Source organism: Acyrthosiphon pisum, chromosome A2 (assembly GCF_005508785.2).
Source record: "Acyrthosiphon pisum isolate AL4f chromosome A2, pea_aphid_22Mar2018_4r6ur, whole genome shotgun sequence".
Classification (NCBI taxonomy): Eukaryota; Metazoa; Arthropoda; class Insecta; order Hemiptera; family Aphididae; genus Acyrthosiphon; species Acyrthosiphon pisum.
Window position 1 is genome coordinate 6,447,715 of NC_042495.1, and position 22,180 is coordinate 6,469,894.

General features: G+C 30.8%; 1 protein-coding gene across 5 annotated transcripts in view; it reads left to right on the forward strand.

The window, feature by feature from the left end:
- The window catches only part of LOC100569551, a 171,459-nt gene that overhangs the window by 122,703 nt on the left and 26,576 nt on the right, over positions 1-22,180 (forward strand). For all 5 annotated transcript variants that reach the window (XM_029489649.1, XM_029489648.1, XM_029489647.1 and 2 more), the window contains 3 exons: positions 11,094-11,235; positions 18,760-18,827; positions 19,945-20,196. In XM_029489649.1, coding sequence (XP_029345509.1) covers positions 11,094-11,235; positions 18,760-18,827; positions 19,945-20,196 — 462 coding nt within the window. The remainder of the gene's footprint in view (positions 1-11,093; positions 11,236-18,759; positions 18,828-19,944; positions 20,197-22,180) is intronic.

Below are 22,180 nucleotides of genomic sequence, written 5' to 3' on the forward strand. Positions count from 1 at the left end.
AAATTACCGACTGAAAATACCAAATTTATTAGCTAAACAAAATAAAAAAAATCTTTTCTATCTTAATTATTCCGTATTCGCAATATCATACTGTTCACCTATAGTGTTATAATTATATCGTTTTACATTGAGACTTATTATAGTACTTCTATACAATAGACTTTTATACATAATATATATATAAGACTATTATTTACTTATTATAGACGACGAACGTGTAACGCAGACATAATGTTTTGTTAAAATAATTTAGACGATAATTAATGGAACTTGTGAAGATAAAAATATAAAGTTTGTCTATTATATATATTTCAGCGAATTGCGGTTTATAAAAAAATCATTAATTCGCCACCGGGGTACGAAAATACTGAGTTACCTATATCTACTTCTCTGCACCATTGGAAATTAGTAATTAAGACCTACTACTTTCTTCTCGGAGTTTTTTTTCTGGTTAACTATAATATAATATATATTAATATATTATGTTACTGTAGATACTGCAGCTATTTTTATAATATTTACTCTAACAAGGTTAAAATAACTACACTTTATATAAATAATACTTTATATAATACACGTAGAATGATTATTTAAGCGCGCTCCGCTGTCTTTTATATTTAAGCTGTACACTTATTTAATACTATTTCATATGTTATAATGAACTCATTAAAAATCGTCATTTGACGCATATAACGGCTATTCCATCTAGAACCTTACATACCCATATAATATACTTATGTTATTAAAATAATATGTAAACACAATAAACGAAGCGACGATAAATGATAATCCACATGAAAACTTCATAGGTATACGGTATACGCATAATATATCATTTTGAAAGCGCGTTATGTTTTGCTATAATACTTAATACTTATACCTAATACGATTTAACTAGGATTTTAAAAACATATCTAGGTTGCGTACACACATTTAAATAAATATACAATTTGAAATAACTATTACAACACGCAAGTAACGGTCATAGAAGCGTATGAATAATAAACTAACCCTACAAGAAACCTGTGAATAATATTATTATATAGGTGAAACTGTGAGTACGTCTTACCTTGAATCTTGGTGCCTTGTCTTTGACTCGAAATCTTCCGAAAACGGACGATGCGTTTTTTTCGGACCATCGTAGATAATATAAGGCATGAAAATATACATAATATACAAATACAAGACCTGTTCCGCCAGAATGTCATCGAAGTGCAGTCAGTATACCATAATTAAATACGCACTCAAGAATTAAATATGGTACGGTGGACGTGGAATAAAAAGTCGGCGACAACCACGTTTCTTCCATGACAGACCGACCGACGTTGGAAAATATCGCGGTTACCAGCTCGCAACTAAATATACCTACCCGCGTATTACCATAGAACAATATAGAAGCGAAACTCGATCAGCTGATGGGTGAAGTGTTTACCTATGATCTGAAGTCCGAACAATGAAACTGTTTCCGTAACACTGACATGATGTTATACCCGTATTGAAAAACCGTTTCCGCCTAATAGGCAGGGTATTCTGCGCGGGGTCGGGTTGTTTCCACTGTTTACTTTTATCATAGATTACGTATGCCACGCCGTGTTCAAGGTTACAATCGCCTGATTCGGCCAATTCACGGAGTTTCATACCCCTGGTATTACCGTATGCAATATGGTCAGCGGTCGATGGAGAAAACATTATTATACTGCAGTCAAGGTCATCTCCGTCCGTACGGTGTAAGTTATTCGCTATTGACCAACCGCAATATTTTCCGTTGGTCTTAAAAGAAAACGATGGCCACCGAATGTGTACAGTGTTGTAGACTGTGGAGTGTGTTACTAAATTCCGACAAAACGAATCTACAGTTAGCCCCGTGTTTTGGTCTTTCGTGTCACCGATTTCCCGAGGATAACAATCTGTGGGCGTTTATGTAAGTCATATACACCAATCGCATAATATAATATAATATTTATTCACAGGTTCCTCATACTATATAGGTAGTCTATCATAGCTAGGACGCGTCTGCAATAACAGTTATCTAGAATTTATGGTAGTTGCACATGACTATAACTTCATTGAATGAAGTGTAAAAGTATGCATAGGTTTTTAGAATTAAGAACTTGAAAAAATGTTCGCGTGATTGCTAAGCCTTAAACGCCGTAAAAAAGTTTCTTTTTTTTTAATGGACTGCATGATATAGCAGGTACTTAAAAATGTCAAATATCAGAATTTGAATCTACTCATAGTTTATAAGCATAACAATTGGTCGAGCGTGCTTAAGAAATTATTTTGTAATCAGTATGCGTATTACGGAGGCCATAGACGTATGGTGGTGCGAGTGGGTGGTTCACTGAGGAAATTGTGCTGGACAGCACATTTTACATTCTCATATTTGCATTTATAATTTTTCGTTATAAATATTATAATTTTGGTAGAAAACTTAATTTATTTTCTCGTTATTATTATGCACCGATCATAATATTGTAACGACAAATTGAAAAGCAACGTGCCCTGATTTTCTGAGTATTCCTTGTTTTTCCCATCTAATTAAATTATCTAATATTATAATACGGATATATTATAATCTACCTATTGTTATTTTCGATATTATAAAAAAAATGAATATTAATTACTTAGTAGTTGGGGGCGGAAGCAAAATAAAATTAGCATCGAGGCGTGAAAATTCTGAATACTTGTCTACTATATTACTCGCGTCAGTAGCGGGGAGTTTTTATATAATATTTTCATCCCTCCACGGCGATCGCGGAAATCGGTGATAAAATAACGGTATCCGCTGATAGCGTGCCAGTGGTCGTCGATTATCGCACGAGCGAAAAATAAAAAAACGACGCACTCGGCAATCTACTTCGTGCGCGTAAATATGACGGATTTTTAAATGTATCACACGCTCGTAATACGGGGATTTTTTTTTATTTTATATAACGATGACTCATCGTCTAATAATTCCCTTCGCTTTACACCGTCGCTGGTTTATCATTAGAGCTCATCCATCTCTCTCTCTCAAGGGCCGTCATCCACGGCACCGCTGGCCTATACTTTTTTGCTCTTTTACGCCACTCTCACGACCCTCCCCTAAATCAAACCCGTCCCTTCCCCGTCGTCACTCGTCGCTAGCAAACGACCGCTTTCTATACACACTCACTCACACACACACACACACACACACCCTTACATATAGACTTTTCACGCAAAAAAATAAAAATAAAAGAGGGGAAAAAGGTGCCATCCATAAAAGCCAAAAACAATGGCCCCGTCACGACGCGTAGACGTGCACGGCCCTTCGATTTGTTGGGACGATTTGTCGACAACGAGATGAGGCCACGCTTGCACACACGCACTGCACCCCTCCGCATGCACAGCGAAAACCGAATACCGGTCAAAAAGCTAGTATCTGCAAACTCTCCACCCGGACCATTATACGGTTAATGTTACGCGCCAGAATATTATTATTATATATATTATGTATGTATATACGTCCCCCCACGGGTCTAATGAGATTACCTGGGCGCAGCAAACTTTGATATAATTTCCCGTCTAATATATATATATATATATAATATATGTATATATATAAACACACACACAGGTATAAAGCATATTATAAACCTAATTAAACGATATATGCGCGCACGTGCCTATATTATATAGTATAGGCTTGCGAGCATCATCGACGAAGACGAATTAGACGGGCATTTTCGTTCGTTAAAACGTCTTGCCGTGGTTAATTGAATTTCCTTGTATAGACGTAGCGCGGCGCTATCCGATTCCCAGGATCCTCCGCCCCGACCAAAGTCCCGGCGCACTTATCCCCTCAGGGGATTATACTACTACTATTATTATTATTATTCGTTAACAACGGTTTCCAGTTACACCATCGCGTAGGTATTCCATGAGTATTAATTATACAATTATTATTATATTATATTATAAATGCGTATATGCGGAGTTGTGGTACCTACGTATACCTAAGTAATATCGTAGCGTGCACTCGCCACATTTGACATACATTCATTATTTTTGTAATATATATATATATATATTATAATACCGCTATCGCGTTTTGTGAACGCGTTTCTTTGGAAATAAAGCTCGGCGTCGTCATGATAATATGCGCGATACAGACGACACCACGGTAAGTGCACAGCGTACATATAATACAAAATAAGGGTACGTTGGACGCAGCTTTCCTCCTCACCCCCTTCCCACCATCACTGGTTGTCTGACACTCGTGAACACAAGATTATTATTGTCGTCGTCAGAACAATACGACGTGCATATACACATTCGTGTCGTCTTCCAGTAGGTAACGTTTATGTGACGTGACTTTACCGGACGAGGGACTCGAATATAACACACGACTAGATGATATAAATTGTACAAAATATTAATATGTACGAGGGTGTTCGATGTCATCGCGTGGCCGAGCGTTATCTGTCTTCGGTACTCTATCTGCCACTCAGCAGGTGTGTGTATGTATATGTGTGTGAGTGTATGGTATTCGCTTTAGTGTCCAATTTCACGTGCGTGATATAATAGTGATATGGTCCGAAATTAAGAGCCCAATCGAAACGACACTTGAACGCGTGACGTGTAAGCTGTTACATTTATGTATCAATTCCTATAAATAATACATCCACTAGTGAGTTTCTTTCGGGGCTGACGATAATATAATAATTTAATATTAAAGCGTATTATTGATCGGAATTTCATCTTACGGTAATATATTATATTATACACCTATATTTAACACTTATATTATTTTGGCAATATAAATATAATATTATGTAAAATGTATACCTAGATATTTAATAATCAATGCAAACGTTATAATATATAATAATCTCTCCTTTTTACTGTCTTCTACTCAGATCATCTGAAGTTGAAAAGCTACAAATAAATAATGAAATAATTTATTTTATATCAATAACATAAAATATAAAATAAATTATATAATAATATATTAATAATTTATGCAACAACATTTTTAGAAAATTACTCTGCTTCGATTTATAAATATAATAATCGGTTGTCAGTAGGTAATTACTAACATTAAACTAAAAATCAATATGGATACAAAATAGCTGAAAGTTAGTGTTTTGCGAAAATATAGTCTTAAAATATTTATAGTTTAGATTATATAACAAAACCCCAAAAATAAATAAAACATTATTATTTTACGTTTGAATAATATGTTTCGTGTGGGGAAGATTAATTACCTAGGCTATATTAAATTAACCTACACTACATGTCGTATTAAAAAAAAATATAATATATCAATAACTATTATATATTTTACAACATTAGAGTATTGTAAATTGTTTTCTATTTTGCATTTTTACATACAAAAATCGTTTATTTAACATAAAATGTTGATCACCTAGTACACAGAGTTGCGTTATTATAATAAATATTATAATATACGATAATGATATTATGTTCATATCGTACAGTACGTTCTGAGCGCGACGAACTTTTCGAGAAAGACCAACCAGATGAAACATAATTTAATGACATAATATTGTTATGCGTTTCAGTATAGAAGCTTTTTTTCTTCTTTTTTATTTAAATTTATTTTATCAAGCTAATTCTCAAAATTTACCCGAATAAGTAGTAGGTACACGATATTGTTATTATTTTGTTTTGTCAAGAGTTTATTTTGTCTAGAACAAAAAAAACCGTTCTTTTTTGTTTTCACTCAATTTCGCTTTTTTTCTACCTACCTACCTAAGTTGCTTAGCACCATGTCCTATTATTATACACACAAAATTAGACCGACTTCAATTACCATAAACATTTAGTATAGTGTGTAGTAGTATATGCATAGGAATACTTATGTTCATATAATACACGGACTAGGTAAGACCTTAGAAAGATAACCCTAACAAAGTATATAGGGGCAAGCCTTTTATTCCTTTTGTTCTTTTTTCTATTCAAACGACCACGTACAATTTTTTTGCTAGACCTTTTTAAGTTATAATTACCCATCGAAATATATATATTTTGCTTTAAAGGATTCTGTCACGTCTGTGAGCTATACATATAATTAATATGCATATACATGTTTTACAGATTTCATCTAAATAGTAGGAACTATTATACTCGCTTTATGCACTGCGAATCCACAAAAAAATATGGCTTAGTTATAATAAATTAAAGAATTATATTATTTACGCTTTATAATTTTTTCCGTGTATATAATTAGTTTACCTTAACGTTGAAAAAATATTTTATCAATTAATTTTTTTTATCTAATATTTACAATTGAATTAATATTAAAATTACAGCGAGAGTATATTATTATATACTTTTTTTATTTCCATGGCCCATACGAGAAATCCACAAAAATATTTTTAAAAAAACTTTATTGAAGCTCACTTATAAACGTAACTCAGCCATTCCCTAGTAAACCTTGATTAAAGTCCGTTTTGTGTACGTTATATAATATTATATAACGTGGGTTTTATTCAGCATTAACAATGACGGACTGTAATAGTAATCCATGTACAAATACTATTACATTTTTGTAAATGTATTTATGCGAGCGGGACCTAATCTTCGCAGTTCTAAACCTAGGTTTTGGATATAGCTAGGGCGGTACCTATAATATATCTTTATAATGTTGTAAGGCAGCTGCAAGCTTTCTTTATGTCACATAATGTACACAATATTATTTTACTTTCAAATTAAAATTTAAAAATGTTTAAATTATCACAGTGTATATTATATTACATTTTATCATGTTAAATATAGTTGGTTATAATTTATTGTTAAAGTTTTGGGACATTATATAATATATATTTATATATATAGGTATGTCTTATACATTTATACTACACAAAAAGTTGTTATAAAAAAATAAAATAATAAAAATTACTTTTTGCAATTAATATTATAAGATAACAAAATAAATAATTATAATTCACAAATTCTGTAAATAATATTTATTAACTTATTATTTATTAATTTTCCGTAATGTCATTAATATTTGGATTTCATTAAGGACGCTTTGTATAGTTAGACGATTTTTTTTTATTTTTAATTGATTAAATTAATGAAAGATGAAATAAATACATAAATAAACTGTTACATTATATAATATTATTTATAATGTATACAGTATGCACTATCTAACGTTGGCGTTATTCCAAAAATGAAAACATTAATTAATTCGAAAACAATAAATTTGAATGAATATCGATAAACACGTTGTTTTATGGTTGTTTGATACTATACCTTACTAATTAATTTATTAACTTTATCTAATAATTTTAAACAGAAAACAATGTTCCGTTATCCATGACTTTTTCATCATCACACAGTATATAGGTAATTTTATATCATATAAATAAGAATAACTACAAATAAATAATATTTATTCTTATCTTTACTATCGTAAATGGCGTATATCATACTATGTCATGCTATCATATTATATATTTAAAATGTAATTTAACTTCATGTTTTTTGTAATAGGTAAATCATTAAATTCTAATTCGAAGTTAATTCGTCTCTGAATATGTGTTATAGTAATAAAAAACAAATTATGGGTATCTCGTATATATTATTATTACAAAATGTTTAAATTTTACATAGTACTAGGAAAAAATTGTTATCTTAGCAGTTTCATCAATTTTCTTTAACAATTTGAATAATTAACAATAACGTTTATTGTTGTATTTTTGCGAATAATACTTAGAAAGTGGAATAAACGAAATCGTAGCTTCAAGAGTTTAGTTGATAGGTACTTCAATTATTTATGAGAATAAAATTATTTCAACAGCCCAGAATACCTAAATTATAAAAAGAGAATCGTTCGAGTATGTCAGCCAATGGATATCATATAAAGAGAGGCATAGAAAATAGTGAATAAGTAAACAATATAATAATATATAACAATAAGTACTTTTATGGTATAAGATTAAAAAGTAGTGTAAAATTAAGTTGTTTGGATCAGTGTCACTTACGTTTATCTATTGCTATCAAAATTATGTGATTGCCGTATTAGGCATTAGTATAGACTTGTGTTTATAGTATCAGCATAAAATAAACAATGTCTATTGTTTTGAAATTTAAATAATTTTTTTTTAATATAAATATTTAAACATCAATACAAACTATTTTAGGAACGTTTTAAATATTGAGAGAAATACTGGCTATAAATATATTAAAACAACTTCAAGTAAATTAAAATATTTAAGACATTTGATAAAAACAATATTGCATTTTTTAACCAAATAATAAATACAGAACGTTGGGATATATTCGAAGCTTACCCACCACTTATCTAGTAGGTAGTTTAAAGTGTAGACCTGTTGAATTGGGTAGAGGAACAAATTTGTTTATTATTCTCATAATACTGTTCTATCTACTTCAATAATTTAAACTAGTAAGCAGTTCTTATATTATTTTAACATATTGTGAAATAAAGTCCCTTTTTCTCTCTGTATGCTTAGATCTTTAAAAATACGCAACGGATTTTGATGCGGTTTTTTTTAATTGATAGAGTGATTCAAGAGGAAGGTTTATATGTATATAAAATGCATAATATAGAAGAGAAACACCCTTGGGAGGTGCTCAAACAGAGATTTTTGAGATTTACGATAGAAATTTTTGTTTATAAATGGTTGCTATAAGTTATAGGAGAAATAATTAGTAAAAATTCCTATTTTAAATGTTTGTCATTAGTTACTACCTACTTACTCTGGCAGATGAGGTAAAAGCATCCATCAAATCGTCAGACGCTTATGGTTTCGAATAAAGAAATTATATCTTAAAACAAATATGAGAGTTGAATGTATATTTGTAGCTATTATATAGGTTCTCAAAAACTACTTGACCGATTTTGTGAAAATTTCGAATTGTTCTTGGAGATATTAAGAATGTTTAGAGAGTAGTTTGAACCACGTTCGATTTATTAGATTATATATATTATTCGAGTTATACTTAACATAAAAAGTTATACCAACCTATAGGTACCCAATCCACCAAAAATAAATTGTTCACCTTGGTCGATTTAGTTCGCAAAGCTACCCAAATTTATCTGTGAACTGGTGTACTTAGGAAATTACACCAAAACAAAGATACACTTATATAAATCTAAATTTTTTTTTTTCATCTTTTGGCGGTCAATATTGGGTTATAGGTACAACTAAAATTGGATTTTGGTTTATCCGAAGGTAATAGCCTCAAAAAATGACTGGACTGTTTTCGATAGAGGTTATTTCAATAGATTATTACTTGAAAATTGGAGGGTGTAAAAAGCTTGAGTTTTCAACAGAGGCTGTAGATAGGTAAAGGGTAGCTCACACATGATTTTTTTTATCATACGAAAAAAGAAATGTTTTTTTTGTCAATCTAATTGGTTGCAATTTGTTACATATTATATTAATACTATAATTAGACGAAATATAGTATATACATTTTGTACAAATATATTTATTAAAAATACAAATCTTTGGCCTGGACAACGTCAGGCGGGACAGCTAGTTATTAATAAATCATTCCAATGCGTCCAACCATAGATCCGATGTTAGTTTAAAAAACAAAATGTTCAACACAATGTTTCCTTTAAGAATTTTAAACTAAAAGAAAGTATTTAGCTAAAAGTATCAACGCTTAGATCAAAATGTAAAATAGTAAAGAAATAAAGATTTGGTTAAAAAAAACAAATATCCCTCCATTATATATATTTGTATGCGTTTATAAATGTGCTTAAAAATATGAAAAATATCCCATCGACGTAGGTTGTTTATTTATTTTTTGAAAGCAATGTTTAGAAATCAGTGATAAACTGCCCACTTTTAGAAGTAGTCAAACCGTATATAAAAGGTTTATGCTCTTTCCCATGAAGCTTATGATCAATCAGGTTGACGAGGGAATATACAACCCTCTTTAATGAAATTCGGCTGATATACCGATTTATCCAACAAGAGCCCCACGTCTACATTCGTACAGACAAAATCAACCCCTTACGTCGAATAATGAGATATATATAGCTCTACGCACACCCTCTTCTAGACCGCTTTTCTTTAGACGCAAAAAAAATCTCCAAAGCCTAAAATGTACTCAACTTAATCTGAATTTCGCCATGTATCTACCCAATTGTACAATACTAAAATGAGTATTTATATCTTGGTGGAATTTTATTAAACTAATTGCAAATTTTACGGAAACGGTTGTTGTTGTAACGAACACGGAATGCCAATTGGTTTTAGCGGTTATATATATTTTTTTTTAACCTAACACAGACTCTCTTCTGGGGAGACTACGGAACGTGACCCGTGCACGAAAAAGGCCTGTCGGTCTGTCAGTCAAAAGGAGAATACGATTGAAGGGAGTTTTTCCATTAGTTTTATTGAATTGAATTACTTATTTGATACAGTCGTGAACAAGGATGAGGTATGCCAAAAATATCCAGAAAACCACCACCAAAAATAGTACATATATATGATATTATATACGAGTATACAATATAATACAGATTAAGTTTCAATTTATTGTGTATGATATATATTATATATATGCCACAGTGGCGATTGTGGCGGTGGTGAGTATTTTTTCAATGCCGCCGAACAACTCACGTGCTCTTGACAGTTTGCTCCAGATAAGACTATTCGATGACATTAGTGACTCCATTTGGACGGGGTGGGTTTTCCTATTATTTTTTTTCAACTATTTCCCGCGCCCTTTTAATATCGCGCACGTACTCGCTGATGCAAAAACTTCCGACAGACCGTCGTAATTTATACCACCTGCACCGTTCTCCCAATCACGCCCCAAAACTGCGTACCAAAAACGGATCCGGAAATAATTTCCTCGGCAAAAGTGACAGCAGGCGAGATAATTTTTGGGGGATTTGGAGGCGGCGATGACGGTGAAGGGGTTGTGCGTGCGCCCGTGATACCGATCCATTGTGTGGTCGACCCAGGGCTACCATTACGTTAATTAAAAAAAAACAACGGAAACCTCCTTTACATATTATTATTATTATTATTATTATTATTATTATTATTATTATTATTATTATTATTATTATTATTATTATACAACTATCTGTAATTGAATATCTGTGTCCTTTGTAGAGGGTTGCAAGTTCCCGACCAGATGGGAGGGCGTGTGGTTCCAGTCCGGTATCCGGCAGTCGATTGTCGTGCAGGCCAACCGGTTCAGCATCAAAGGCAAATGCGTGGACTCGGATGGTGACAGGTTTCTGCTATCTGACGAGTAAGTTGAGAAACTTTGCGCTTACATTACGTTTTATTAAATATTAATATTTTATAATTATGATCGTATATACACCTAAACGCTATTTCACGGTAACTGACGTTGTTATTATTATCGTTTTATTGTACTGCAGCGATGATATAACTTTTACCATTTATTACCATTATACTATAATAATGTTTGTGTTGTTACTTGTTAATACACACATCTAATCCACTGTACTCTGTTAGATATAAATCATCGTTTGAGTATGTAATAAAATATATAGGTCACGGATTCTAGAAATGAAAAAATTATCAATTATGAATATTGTTGTATTATTGCATTACAACGTCATACAAAATATACAAAACTGGCATTGTACACATTTTCTCGACTAGTCACGTGATTTTGTAGTTTTGTATTTACTATAGTTCTCTTCTGGGTATTTACCCTATTCCTCTCTCGCCATACCTATTGAAATTTAATTTAATATACATATTATAATGAATGAAAAATAATATTATCATGTTCTGCTTAAAAAATATTCCGAGGAAAGAGTTAAGTTACAGTTTGTGTCGAATGGTGGATATTCTTCAGTTATGAATATTTAAGAAACGTTAAAAATGGTTTTATAGGAAAATAAAACTCAAAGCCTGGTATTATAATATATTATAATATCTGATATTATATGTCTATAATTATATTATATGCATAATAATATAGTGAAACCGCAATGCATAGATCTCTCACAAAAGTTAGAGACGTTTAAATTCCCCAGAAAAAATACAAATTACAATAAAATAGGAGACAGGAGTTAGATTATAATCTCTGAATAGTGGACAATATTAAAATATAAGACGCCGAGAGAAACTAAAAATAAAGACGATTAAATTATAACGAAGAAGAATTCAACCAGGACGATGAATAATACAATGGAAAATTAAGAAAAATAATTTCTATTAATTTCTTTTATATACCTACCTACTGACAGTGGCGTATCCCCCCTGGATACTTAGGTGCCTGTATACTTGGGTGCTTACACCCCTTCCAGTTTCTTATTTCCTCTCCTAATAAATCAATTATTTATTTATTTATAGTATATTTATATATAAAAAACTGTAAAAAACATAAATTTAAATTATACTTAACACTCTCCCCCTCATTTTATAACCCTGGCTACGCCACTGCGCCTACTGATTATAATATTTTAGAGAAGTATATTATAATAAATATATTTAGGTGTATGTAAAATGTATATAATGTACCTTATAATTTTTCTAAACATCTCAATGGTGCCAATTCTCAATTCTCACTATAATATAAAGGTTTCATTGTATTTATCTTAGAAAAACTTAAATTAAAATGTGTAAATTAACTTCGTACTAGTTGCAATGCTGACGTTTTGTAACGTAATAGAGCTGTGACGTTATCGAAAATATATTTCATTATAGTATGTATAATATTAATTATTAGTATTTTATACGGCATACATTTTTTATTGATTTTGCGTGCTCATATTATAAAAACAGCTTTCACATACAAATACGCGTATGGCGTACAACTGTACGAGAAACATCAGTTACAATACTATAATATGTAGATATCAGACGCAACATTTGCGCTAAGGTATTGTGAGCTTGACTTTTATTATAATATAAGTGACAACGTTATTTCTTTAAGCAGAACACATTATGCATATGTATTAAAACAACATGTATCGCAACAGAAATGTGCGTAATATATATATATATATATATATAGGTAACATAATATGGAATTCGGTGTTGCACTGTAATCTTTTGCTGGTAACACGAGGCAACTTACTTACATAATATTACCATGATTATACCTACAGGCACGTTAATATCGTTTTAAAAATTATATTAATTTAATTTTTCTGTTCAAACTCTCGCTGTATAACTATGTATAGTATTTTCGTAAACAATATTGTTATATAGGTATGTATTCGTTTTATTTTTATGAATAGGTATCGTCGTGCAGAAAATAATAAAAATAAATAAATAAAAATAAGTACGTCAAAACCAGCTACAGCAGGCACTGAATATAATATATTTTGTATAGCAACCGATATTTCATTTTGTTTGGTATTGCGATGTAGATAGGTAGTTACTTTATAAAAACGTGGGATTTCTCTTGGTGAAATAAATACGAATATCTATAGGTATTTACATAAAAATTTCAAACTTGCACGTAAAGAAAATAAACGTTTTTTTTTAGAATGTGATTCTCATTATCAATTATTAGGTACTGGTGGGAATGTAATATTCTAAAATGTCACGAAAATAAATTATGCAAAAATTACTTACGAAACAAATGTACCTACCTAATTTTATTGTATTGTCTCAAAACTCAAAAGCACAATGAAATGATTATAAATTATATAACCGTATATAACTGATTGTTTTTTATTAATAGTGAGGTTCATTCGCAACTCACCGTATCGTGTCGTGTTTCGTATATTATTATTCATTTTTCACTATGCAGGTAACAAAACGTTGGTATTGCGTTATCTACAAATTGAATATATTCAATCCTACACGACATATGGTGAGTTTTGTAAGCAAAAGACGCCACGCTAGCATATTTTGTCTCCATCTTACAAAGTTACAAACGTACAAAATACCTAGCTTATTTCCGTTCAACAGTTCCAATTTTGTGTTATTAGTTTTTATATTAAGCCGAGTTTACTCTATATCATGTAGTGTAAAGTCAAATATATTGAAATTGTTGGTAACGTGTAACCGACATTTTTTACCTACATATTAAATATAATATGAAACACGACACAGCGCAACATGGTGTAGTATGAACCCGGATTTAGGGTGGATTATTGACCTATTATCATACTTAAATGTAGGTACGTGTTTTTTTGATATTTTATCACTCAACTAAGGTATGAACATTTTTAAATGTCGATATTTGACATGTCATATCTCGCATTAAAACTAAAAATACCAAGGCAACCTGACTTAAAAAAAACATGTTAATATGTTCTTAGCTTTAAATTTGATAATAGATCAATCCACAACATTAAATTAAAACTGACAACACTAAATTGGAGCTGCACACAACACAAGTGGGAAATGTAATTCTTTTTCAGTAGGTATTATACTAAAAAAAATGGAAAAATAATGATTGAGTTGGTAACTTATTCAACAGAGTGAACCCTGGCTTTAAATTTTTTCCTCACAAAACTAACCATTTTTAAAAAAAGCATTTAAAAAATGTGGCAAGTGAGTGTCGATCAGCTGTGCAGTAGGTTACAAATGGGTCACTGTAGAGGATGGTGTTTAATTTGAATTCAACGATATAATATCATTGTATAGGAAAAACGATTCTGAGCGAAGACGGTCAGTCAGCCTATGATATCTTACTGAGCATATTTTATGATATTATTGTGAATAGAATAATTTATATATTATACAGCCTATTTATGTGGAACCTTGTTTTAAATTTTTAATCCTTAGCTATAAAAGCTGAATATTTTATTCATTTACTATCGTAAAATGTGTATTATCGTGTAAGGTAAAATACAAAAAAACGGTAGCACTTCACTGTGACCAATTTTAATTCATAGGCAGTCTTTGTTTTTTTTTAAATAAGCTTGCGATTCGATTGTACATAACGGTGATGATGCCATGATTTGTATCTTCATAGATCATAACCTTACGTTCTCAACATAACTTTTCATAAAATTTACAAAATAATAAAATGTGCATATTACGAGCATCTATCGTTCTTATCAATCTGTATTTAAACGCAAGTGAAATCAGTAATTTATTAACTATTATAATAATAATTATTGCGGCTTGGCACGGCGCGGTTGCTGCAATCAGTCATGCCGTGATCTGAGAATAAGTAACGGCCTCTGCCACTAGGATGGGTGACCACCCAGGTTCATAGTCGCCTTACTAACCATACTGACCCTACCAACTGCAATCCCTAAAATAGCTAATGGCCATAGTTTCCGGGCTTAAGACCAATACAAATTATTATTATTATTATTATAAACACGTTTTCTCTTTTGAATTTAAACATTTGAAACATAGTTGTAACTTATAATTATGGATAGAGTATCATTATTTTTAAGTCGTTAATTCGTTGTAAGTACTTGATATAATTATAATGAATCTATTTATTTGTATTTCGCTTATAAAACGTATGATATTTCAATAAAAAAAATTAAATACATAGTACTATTTTTTAGTGCATAAAAGAATAAGAGTATATTTCTATTATTTTGGGTACATTTTTTGTTTCAGGTTTTTAAAGATAATTATAACTTATATGTACTTGTTTAAATGATATTAAATTTAAAATAACCACAGTTTATATTTTAAAATTTGATTATTATCCAAACTTAAATCATTTACGTTCAATGAAAATCCTTTATAAATACAAAGTAGTTTTTTTTGAAATCAAAGTGAAAGTAAAACGTCTGCGAGTATGAAGAAACGTTACCGCTGTATTATTAAAACGCTATTATAAAATCAAATATTATTATGTTAAATTAAAAATCCATTATACCTACTTAACATGCAATTTTACAAAACAAATATTATCTTAATGTTTAATACTATAGCAGTAATATATACTTAAATAGGCATCTAAATTTTAAGGTATGAAAATTAATTAAATAAGTTCATAATTTATATAATATAATAATATACCACCTCATCAATAATTTATGGTATAATATTATTATAATACCTAATAATATTAAGTACTAACTAACAAATAAAAATGTTGTATATTTTTTACTTTTTAATATAATATATTAATATAGTGTTAAGTTTAAACATCTTCCCGCTATACCCGTGTTAATAATAATAACTGTGATCGTTGAAACAAAATAATATATTAGCCTGGAGTTAACAACAAGGACGCTTTTCTCTAAATCAATGAAATTATAGAGTACCACCGATATATTAAGGATTTAGTGTGAAACGCTCTCATTAAATATTTGTACAAAGTTTCTTGCAGCACTCCTTTTGAAAACCTCCAAGTCCCATATTAATATAATGTATACGTTATATTCGCGGTAAATGTCATCGAAGGCGATAAAGTTTTCTTTATCTATTGACTTGTAAGCGGGATTCAAAGAACACAGTAGTTCCCTTTGCACCGGACGAAATGTGTACGTAAGTGCCACGGGCGCACTGTTGCACGCTGTGTTAACTTTTTTGAACTCAGCGTTGTTGTAATAACGATATCCAAACCCAGTAACCAAAAACTTGTTTGACGAATATGTCCCGGCAAGACATCGATAACTTTCCCGCGGCTATTAATTTCCGTTAATCGCCGGATCGACGACGATATACTGGTTCGCATGTTTTGCAATAATATATTATTATAATGATACTTTGATACAGTACGCGTATTGGATAACAGTAGTTATAATATTATGTTCATAGTCTGTTTGTAGAAAGGATAATAATATGGGATCCACGGAAATCCAAACTTCGGTTAATAATTTAAGTACCGATTTGAATTTGTCACAACTCGAGACTTTCGGCAAACATTTGCATTTGGAGGTGTTTAAGTTTAATACACATAATATTAATAATCACGAACAAACATTTCAACGTTATTAAAATGATATTTTTATTTTTATATATAGCCACGTGTGGACGTTATTATGCGAAATAATAATAAATGAAAACGTAATAAACTTGATAACACTTAACTCAAAAACTACCAATAATAGTAATATATTTTATATTTTAACCCAATTTTACTGTTTTTAGAGTTAAATCGGCGGAGAGTTAAGGCCCGTGAAATATAATATTATACTAAGCTCGGTTTTATTGAAAAAAAAAATAATAATAATAATATACTTAGGTGGATTGACGCCAAAAGGATTTTATGTTCATCGGAGCATTACGTTATTTATGGAGAAGTCAATAGTGGTATAAGATGAATCGGGTTGCGCGCCGTACATGGCGTGTCGAGTATGGAAAACGATAATCGTAAAACGGATCGTCTCACGGTCCCATCGTTATTTTTCAACCCTTAAATATACACACCGACACGTATATAAATGTTATATATCTGTATATATTTGCCTCGTCTAACCTTATAATAATAAAAATAAAATATATTCATATAATATACACTATATAGGTATGATTTGGATTTATAAGTATTTAAAAATTCAAAATCCATAAATAAATAATGTGTTATAAAAATGTTAAGAAATGTTGGAAAATTGAAAAATTCTGAATCGTTCATGTATTTAAAAACTTAATATGTATATATACAAAGTATTTTTTTTTTTTTGAAAAATGACTTCTTTTAAATTAATGAGTCTTACTTCAAAAACATTTGACATCTTAAAACAGCATAAAAAATAAACCACTTGACTTAGATAATTGATTTTACAGTCAGAAGGTTTCTAAAAATCAGGCGAATTGGCCACCTATACTGACATTTTTAATAAGATTTTTATTTTTTCATTTTCAGTGTACAAGCAAAAAAAAAAATGCTAAATTATTATACTTGTAGAGCATGAGTCAATTTATTACAAATAAATTTAAATTTAAAATGTTAATTAGATAGAACAAAAGTTATTTCATTTGTCAGATCTTCCTGTTATACTTTCTTTGTACAGACATTATCGTTGAGTATATATTAGTACCTATATATAATATATGGTATATTATATATATATATATATATAAGTACTCATTGTCCAATCATATTATACACACATAATGTATGCATATACATTATGATATAATAATATGCATATTCTATATACGTGCGGCTATCATATAATGGACGGGGAAGAGTGGGTATTATGTTCCTCCGTCGATTTTTCACTGGATAAAAACGCATTTCGCTTTAACAATTCCTTCTGTCGTTTCCGATACATTTGTCCCGGGGTACACGTGCGTTAATGATTTTAAAAACGAATATAATACGGTCGCCATGGAGCGTTTGATTGAAACCGATTTTAAAATCACTATAACTGCATTTTTCTAAATACTTATAAAGCCGATCGAAATCGGATTTCGTGTAACATAAGCTTCCTGGAGGACGTTACTTGTTTTATATTCCTACACGTAACTATAATATAATATCATCAATGAAGCGCGTTTGATAAAATTACGTATCGTCTCGCTGAGATTATTATAATAAACAATGGTATTTCGTGATTCGACGAAAACGACAAGAACAAACTATATGATATTCTCTTTCGCTCATGCCTTTTTCAACCAAACGCTATCGCGATCGCCCGAGAATGTACCTAGGTACCTATATACATAGTTATAAGTTTTCCGGCGATTTCCTCAATGCGTATTGCACCGTAGGACAATGAACGACTATAATAATATATAGTCATTCTATTATTATTATTTATTATTATTATTATTATTATTATTAGTGTTGTGCTCGATTATATCGTGCGATTTGGCCCATACGACGAGAAATATGGCCACGACAACAATAATAATACATTTAATATTATTATACAATATAATATATATTTCAGCCATCCGTTTATTGTGTTTTTCGCAGGAAAAAGCCGTGTTACCGGTGCGTGGTCATTCACGAGAAACATCACAACGTTCTCCAGTACAAAGAGAGTAAGTCGCCGAGATATTATATTGACATATGTATTGTTGTATGCGGGGCTGGCGGACGGGTTTAGGTGCAGGTCCCTGAGAAACATAGCTGCCAAGAAAAATCTGACCATTCGGTCCCTTAGGTATGGTTATATGTATATAATATATAATATTATATATATATGTTTAGGTGTACTAGCCCCTGTGCTTATTATATCGATGAAGACGATGTTTATCGGACCGTAAAACCGGACAAGCGATTCAATTTGTATTTGTGCGTACGCGATCGCTGTGGTCGTAATGGTTGCGGCTGAAAGGATCTTTGGGGGAGGGGTTAGTGGGAGAGAAGGAGAGGAGTAGGGCTAAAAGTATATAATATCTGGTGGGCGTTTGTGTGGGAATTGGACAATTTTTTGACGACGTATTACGCTGTGGACGAAAGGATAAAGCACAGACGTAATACAATCGAAGTCACAAAATACTATAGACCGCTGTCGGGTCTGAAAACCGATGTTAATAACATATTAGTTATTAGTAATATTATTTACAATATATAGACCATTTACCGTAAGAGATTTTCGTGTGTAACTTTCAAGTTTTTCAATTAATTATTAGGTAATTAGGTAAATAATTATTATGTTAAACGTTTTTCTTACCTATAACGCACACTGTACAGTAATAAAAAATCACTTATACAGTGTGCCAGATCAGTAATAATTGGTAAGCCAATTATAGACACATTATGTATGCATTTGTCTATAACTAAATTATTAAATCAAAAAATGTAAATTTTACAGTGATAAAATAAAAAATTAACTATAGATACTATACGATTATCAGTTATAACCATAGTTTTATATTTATATAAATATAATTATAATTCAACTCATAATTCTTCAAGTTTACTGGGAAAAGTCCAAGTTATAACAATGGTCACTGCCCACTGGTCACTTAAACTATTTTTAAAATCAACCGAATATTTATCAAAAATTAATAATAAAACATAAGCTATAATGGGTGGAGGGATATTTGCACTGTCCAGTGTTATCAGCGTATAGTAAACTAGTAGCTTGTGAGTAGTAAACACAACAGCTATTACTTATTACAATCTCATTTCACAATCGACGACGATTTACAGCCTTTTGCAACGAAATGGGCACGCTGAAGACCATCTGCCCACTGATTACCGGCGACGCTCTCCTTTACTCCATGTTTCGGGAGTCCGGGAATCCCATGCAGTGCCCGTTCAAGCCACCATATACTTTCACGTACAACCGGGGTCATGGTGACTGCAGGAATCCCGTTTCCACGGTAGAGGCTTGTACCCAGGACTCGAGGCTGTTGATCCGGTACCAGGCGTGTCCGGATGTCGAAGGGTCGGAAAGCGCGCGTGAGTATTTATAATGTATAATAATACTTTATTTATAACTTTAAAGAATTTATCAGGCACAGAAAGTGGTCTATGACCAAAGTTATTTGAATAAAAATTGTTGGACGAAAATATACTTTGCACGACGATAATTATCGTTAATGGATTTTAACAACTGTTTGAGAATTAAAAACGACGTCTGCCATTGTTAGACATAAAAATATTTCTTGCCGAATATTTATTTCATTGATCATTATAGAGTATAACAATTTATAACAGATACAATCAATGTTTAAAAAAAATATGTACAAGATAATTAAAATTAGAAAATTAAAATATGTATTCACAACAAAAAAGGGAAAAGACTAAAAACTAATAAATTTGTAAAATGGATATTATATTTGTAGTTGAATGTTATAGACAACTAACCTCCGATGAACTTTCCGCTCTATCATGATATCTATATCTATTTTGATACGATTAAATAGATGTGACATTCGTGTTCAAGAATCTCTGTTGCTCTATAAATTTTATTTTTTGTTCAATAGTTACAATAATTATATGGAAACATTGGAAACTTATTGAGTAATAGAGCGGTACGCTACTCTCGAAAAAAACGACCAACATAATATAATATGTGATAACTTGTAGGTACACGATAAATTCGTTACCTTTTCGAGTCTACGTTCATTAGTAATGCAAACGACGAGACATCCTTATTGCCACTATATATAGCATACGTTTATTGTCGAATACCAACAGTATTTGCGTGTAATATATAGCTATGTAGGTACTATCAATTAATGGCCAGAGAACATTTTTCGAGATTGACACAATGACACGACGTTATCTCAATAACCATAATATAGACTTAGTATGGTTAAGTATAATAAACAAAAGACATAATTATTTGATTTCTAAAAAAACAATTTTAATCTAATTTATTACTTATCAAACTCAACAACTATGTCCACATTTTCAACTTATATCCTCGTAGGTAGTAGGTACTTACCTAGGTACTATATAATAACATAACCTACCTAGGTACGTTATATTATTTTGGTCATATTAATACTATATTATAGTACGTTCTATTATTATTATTTTCTCTCCCTCTCTATCTTTTGAGTTTTCAGACTGTTCGCATATTTTACTATGTCGCCACACCGACTGCGTTTTGTGGCGAGTTCAGATTCTGAAACCGCACGCGAAAAACACGACATGAGAAGCGTTTTAACCCTGCTGCTTTAGGACGCACGTGCCCGCAAACTTTCGTTTCCACGAGTATTATATAATTATTATTGTTTCTACCGAAATTACCTAAAACCACGCTTGATCGACGACGAAAAACCGCAAAAATGTTAATATTACATTCAGATATGAATCATCAAATGACCACTGTACCTAATTCCGGATTTGTAGACTTCCCCGCAAATGTCGTGATATGTAGCAATCCACTTTTAGTATCGACTTCATACTATATTCCTACATTCTACTATAGTAATCAAACTAATTTTAAGTACATGATTACTATATTAAGGTACTTACTTTAATAAAGACTCGACTGGCCAAATTACTACTCTAATAATTTTAACATACCATCATAAGTCTATTATTATTATTATGTAAAGGATTATTTGAAACTCCAAACAATATAACTTACTAAAATTCTATGATTTTTTTAATAATTCCCATAGATTTCTGTGATTTTTTTGTAAAACATTTGAAAAATGTATCTTAATCGCAATAAAATAAAATAAATAACACATAATTCATAAATTAATTTTAGTTAAGTTCATTAAAATTAAACATAATAATTAACACCTTAATATCATAATAATGTTTTATGTATCACCAAATATAAACTTTTTATAGGAATTGCGAAATATGTTTAGTTACACAGTAAAATAATAAACTAACTATAGGTAGTCTTATAATATTGATAATAATAATTTTAGTAACAATATATTAATTATACCTTATAGTGTTTTACAGTCGTCTCAAA